The 5,202-nt window shown below is 30.6% G+C and overlaps 1 protein-coding gene across 1 annotated transcript; it reads left to right on the top strand.

Annotated features, from left to right (window-relative positions):
- Nucleotides 1–1,243: 1,243 nt before the first annotated feature.
- Nucleotides 1,244–4,326, top strand: LOC112603929 (zinc finger MYM-type protein 1-like). Its single transcript, XM_025352757.1, has 4 exons — nucleotides 1,244–1,330; nucleotides 1,623–1,751; nucleotides 1,827–1,919; nucleotides 2,074–4,326. Exons 1-4 carry the CDS (start codon nucleotides 1,244–1,246, stop codon nucleotides 4,324–4,326), a joined length of 2,562 nt encoding a protein of 853 aa, XP_025208542.1.
- Nucleotides 4,327–5,202: the final 876 nt, after the last annotated feature.

Genomic DNA, 5,202 nt, shown 5'->3' with positions numbered 1-5,202 from the left:
TATCTTCTGTCGTGATCACAACGATGTTAGAACCAACCTCAAACTAGCTGATAATCTCTATGAAGCTCTTGGCCCTGATCCGGACAACACTCAGAAGATATTTATTATTTTTAAATTAACTAAATTATATAACCTAATCTAAACACACCTTCACTCCCCAAGCTTGAATTGTATAAATATCCTTCCTTTTTATCTCCATATGTAAAATTTAACATCAGCCAATAATCTATGTTGTTGTGGCTTAATATTAATATAAAAAAAAAAAATAAAAATAATTTGAACAGTAGTCCTTCATGCCAGATCGGATCAAACGCCTGAGCAACATCAAGAAAAACCCCAGAACAAAATTTTTTTTGTTCAAGAGATGAGGCAATAGTGTCGACTAGTCTGTATAGTTGGTGGAGAGAGGAGTGCTTACTCCTAAAACTTTGTTTCTCGTTAAGTATCGGATAAATTCTTTTTAATATGATTTTTTCTAAAATTTTTGAGAAGGTAGGAAGTAAGCTAATAGGCCTATATGAGGAGGGTTGATCAGGATGTTTTCCTGGTTTATAGATTAGGATGATAACTGAGTGTTTCCAGGTGGGAGGGATATAGGATAGACGAAAAATGCTATTGTAAATATACATGAGAAGTAAGATTGCTTTCTTAGGCAGGTATTTAGCCAGAGCCGTGCAAAGGGGGGGGGCAATTAGGGCAAGTGCCCCAGGGCGGCAAAAGTAGCAATATTTTATAGGGCGGCAAAAAAGTAGGTACTTTTCCATTAGTTTATACTCCAAATTCGCCACGGTCACAAAAATTGAAATATCTACTATCTATTTTAAGATAAAATATTTTATCTACGAAAAATGTGTTGTAAATTGTAATGATTATGGACTGGTGTGTGTGCCTACACTGGCTTGTTGACCTATGGGTGGCGGCAGGGGCGGGTGACTGAACGGGTAATTAGCAAGCTATTTTTAACCATTTTTCGGAAAATTTATTGTTATTGAATAATCGACATGATAATAACTTGATATACTAATATAAATATTTTTATTAATAATAATATGATGGTAAATCGTAAACGGTCTCGCACTGTCGTAGTGTCACACACTATTCAGTATTTCATCATACGATGGAAAGTGACAATTGTACGTACAACGAACTACGAAGGCTTAAGAGTTTATTATAATTTTTACATAGTTTATTTACATTGAGTTATTTTATTATATTCAAGTGGATTATCATTTTATTTTTTAAAATGGCTGATGCAAATAAACGTAAACGTTTAAGTGGTTTTCAGTACAGAAAAATGTCGAAAGCAAAAAAAGAAAGAGAAGAAAATTTAGTCAGAAAAACTACAAAATTAGATACTTATTTTAAAATAAAGGTAAGTGTAAATTTTAAAATTTTAATTTAAATCTTATTTCTTTACTTTAGGGAATAGTGTTTGTGGTTTTAGGAGGGCGAATCTCTTTTGATGCTTTTATATTAGTTTAAAATAATACTAATAATAATAATAACAATTGTGCGAGGCCACAAGGGACTTAAAATATTTACTAGAACAATGTGGTTAATCTTGATTAAAATAAATGTTTGTTAATTGTTTGTTCATTAATATTTAATTTTAATTGATTTAGCCTAATGAAGTTCATAATAAGGTTGTAACAGATACTCCTACATTACAAGTAAATGAAAAAACAGAAGAGATTCATAATTATAAAATTAATGATGACATGACTGTAGACGGTAGTAATAGTTGTGATATTGTAAGTATCAAATAAAAGTTTAGGTATGATTTAATATTTTTGATTTTTATATGTACCTACTTATTATTTATTTAGAATGAAACCAACAAATTACTACAAGTTCAAGCCAAAAACCAGATTAATGTGAGGTGTCCCATGTCTGTTGTAAATGTTGATGGTAAAAAGGAAGTAAGTCAAAACAATAATATAATTTATGTCAAGAAATTAGTAACTGTCAAAGTGCCATAGTATTAACCATTTTTTAAAAAATGTCCTTGTGTAAATTCTTAATATATTTAATATTAAAATTAAGCATTTACTTATAAATATTTTACAATTTTAGGTTAAATGTAATGTAAAAGATACAAATGTTCAATATGATTGCTGGTTTAGTAATGATCCAGCCAAATGGGTTTTGAATGAATCAGAGTTTGATTATTATTCTAAAAATCAAGTAACGACAAATTTAGTGGACATCCAATTTAACAAAACTTTTCGAAGAATTGGTAAATATAATAGGAAATTGCCACGTGAAGCATTTTTCAGAAAATTACTAAATGGCGAATTCAAACATCGTAATTGGCTTTTATACTCTCACTCTCAAAATTCACTATTTTGTTTCTATTGCTTACTTTTTGCTCAGAGAAAAACTAAATTTAGTCGTCCAGGATTTGGGTATATTGATTGGAAAAATTGTTTATTGGATGTTAATCACCATGAAAAATGTATTAAGCATACTGAATCAGTCCGTAAATGGCATTCTAGGCAGCTTGATAACCAATACTGTATAGACAATTCTCTTAAAATAGAAATTAATAAAGAAGAAGAGTATTGGACAAAATTACTTCATCGATTAATTGAAACAATATTATTTTTAGCTACAAGAGGTCTGGCATTTAGAGGAGACAATGAAACAATTGGTTCCAAATTTAATGGAAATTATCTTGGCTGTCTCGAACTCCTATCAAAGTTTGATCCATTTCTCGCTAATCACATTGATAAATACTCTAATAAAGGTCGTGGAAATGTATCTTATTTATCAAGTAGAATATGTGATGAATTTATTGATCTTATGAGTAAAACTGTGTTACAATGTATTGTTAAAGAAATAAAAATTGCCAAATATTTTTCAATAATTGTAGACTCAACGCCAGATGTTACAAAGGTGGATCAATTAACCGTGGCAGTACGGTACATTTGCAAAGATGGTTCACCTGTAGAGAGATTTATAGGGTTTCTTCCTTCAGTTGGTCACAAAGCAAAAGAAATGGAATTGGAACTAATGAAAATGTTTAAAAACTTGGACATTGATATGATAAATTGCAGAGGTCAGTCGTTTGATAACGCTAATAATATGTCAGGCATCTATAATGGTTTACAAGCACGGATTAAGCAAAAATCAAATACAGCAGAATTTGTACCATGCTCAGCCCATTCTTTAAATTTAGTTGGGACATTTGCTGCAGAACTAACCAGCATGGGAAATACATTTTTTTTGAGAGCTCAAAACCTATATACTTTTTTTTCTGCGTCTACCTCGAGGTGGAATACTTTATCGAAAGAGTTAGATCAAATTCCTAATGCTCAACTTCTAAAAAACTTGTGCCCTACTCGTTGGTCATCACGGCACTCTGTTTGTAAATCAATTAAAAATGGATATGTTGGAATTCTCGCTGCTTTAGAAATAATATATAATGATTTAAATCAACGAAATGCAGTTAAACATGAAGCCAAATCAATTTACAATAAAATAAAATCATTAGATTTTGTCTTTCTTTTAGTTGTTTGGACGCCTCTTTTAGAAAGATTTGACAAAACTTCCAAAAGTCTTCAGTTAATTAATATTGATTTGTCGTGTGTAGTTTCTCTATATGATTCATTAGTATGTTATATTCAAGAGCAAAGAAACAATTTTGAAATATTTTTAAGTGAAGCGATAAAAATTAGTGGCATAAACAAATTTTCTTGGGAGGAAACTAGAACTAAACGCAGAAATATATTTTTTGATGAAGAGCCTAGTGGTGAAGTTATATTTTCTAATTCAGACAAAATGAAGAATGAAGCTTTTATTCCTATAATGGATGCATTGATTCTTCAACTAAATGAAAGAAAAGAAGCATATACAAAGCTATGTGACAAATTCGGATTTTTTTCTGATATGGAAAATATTGAGGCAAGTGAACTACGTAAAAAAGCATTAAAGCTTGTGGAGTATTATGTTAATGATTTAGAAGTAGAATTTGTTGAAGAAATCGTTCAATTTAAAAAATACATAATAAATTTTCCCAACGAAACCAAAAACATGCAAGGAATGTTAAAATACCTTAATAATAATCCATCATTAAACACAACTTTTCCTAATGTTGAAATTGCTTTAAAATTATTTATTTGTATGCCATGTTCTAATGCCAGTGGAGAAAGGTCCTTTTGTGTTTTGAAGAGAGTTAAAAACTATTTACGGTCATCATTATCAAATGAGAAAACATCAGCATTATCAATATTATGTATTGAAAATGAAATTGTCAAGAATATCAGTTGGACAAGTCTTGTTAAAAAATTCTCAAAACTTAAAGCTAGAAAAAAAACATTTGTATAAAGTTATTTATAAACTCGTTATTCAATATTATAATAAAAAAAAATGTTGTTATTCATGTTTTTATACATTTATTCTTACTACCTCCTAACCAAATTCATTGTTTATTAATTAAGTTGTTTTACTTGTTTATTTATTAATTATTATAAATATAAATAATTCAATGTGAAGTGACCGGATAATAATAACATTTTGAATAGTTTCGATTTTTGGGGTGCTTTAAGAAAATGTCTAATTTCCCTCCTCTCTCTTACAACCACTTGAGATTAGGGGCGCCAAATTTAATTGCCCTAGGGCGCCACTGATGGTTAGCACGGTACTGTATTTAGCAATAGTATTGGTTATCAGGTCGTTGGCCTGGGGATTATTTTTGCAGTTTTAATGATATTTAGGACTTCAGAGGGAGAATGTTTTGTGGAACTTGTGAAGTGTTTAGAAGTGATGTAATATTGAATAAATGGCCTTCGGTGAAAGTTGGATGTGGTAGGATCTCTTTCAGAATCGATGCGAATAGTTTGTTTTGTATCAAGATTTGACGAGGTAGGAGTTGTCGGAACTACCGTAAGGGAGGTATTTTACTTTTCCTTTAGGATATTTTAGTGGCTTTCAAAGTTATCTGTAATAGAGATTCAAGTAATTTGTAATTTGTCAGGGTATTTTCAGAAAATATTTTTAGGAGTTGTGAGAGTGTTGAAAGTTGAAATGCTTTTTATCGCGGCAAGTGTGTTCTTGCCATATACGGCGGGCTCGACGCTTTCTGTAATAGATTATATTATGTGTGAGGGTAAAACATTGGTTGTGAGTGGTGGAATAGTTGTTTTAAACATCGAGTGCAGCATCTTGGATGATATTTGTGAAAAGGGGTGTAATACGTAACTA

This window comes from Melanaphis sacchari, unplaced genomic scaffold (genome assembly GCF_002803265.2).
Source record: "Melanaphis sacchari strain LSU unplaced genomic scaffold, SCAv2.0 Contig114_pilon_pilon, whole genome shotgun sequence".
In the NCBI taxonomy this organism is placed as follows: domain Eukaryota; kingdom Metazoa; phylum Arthropoda; class Insecta; order Hemiptera; family Aphididae; genus Melanaphis; species Melanaphis sacchari.
This window is presented reverse-complemented; position numbering and strand designations above follow the sequence as displayed.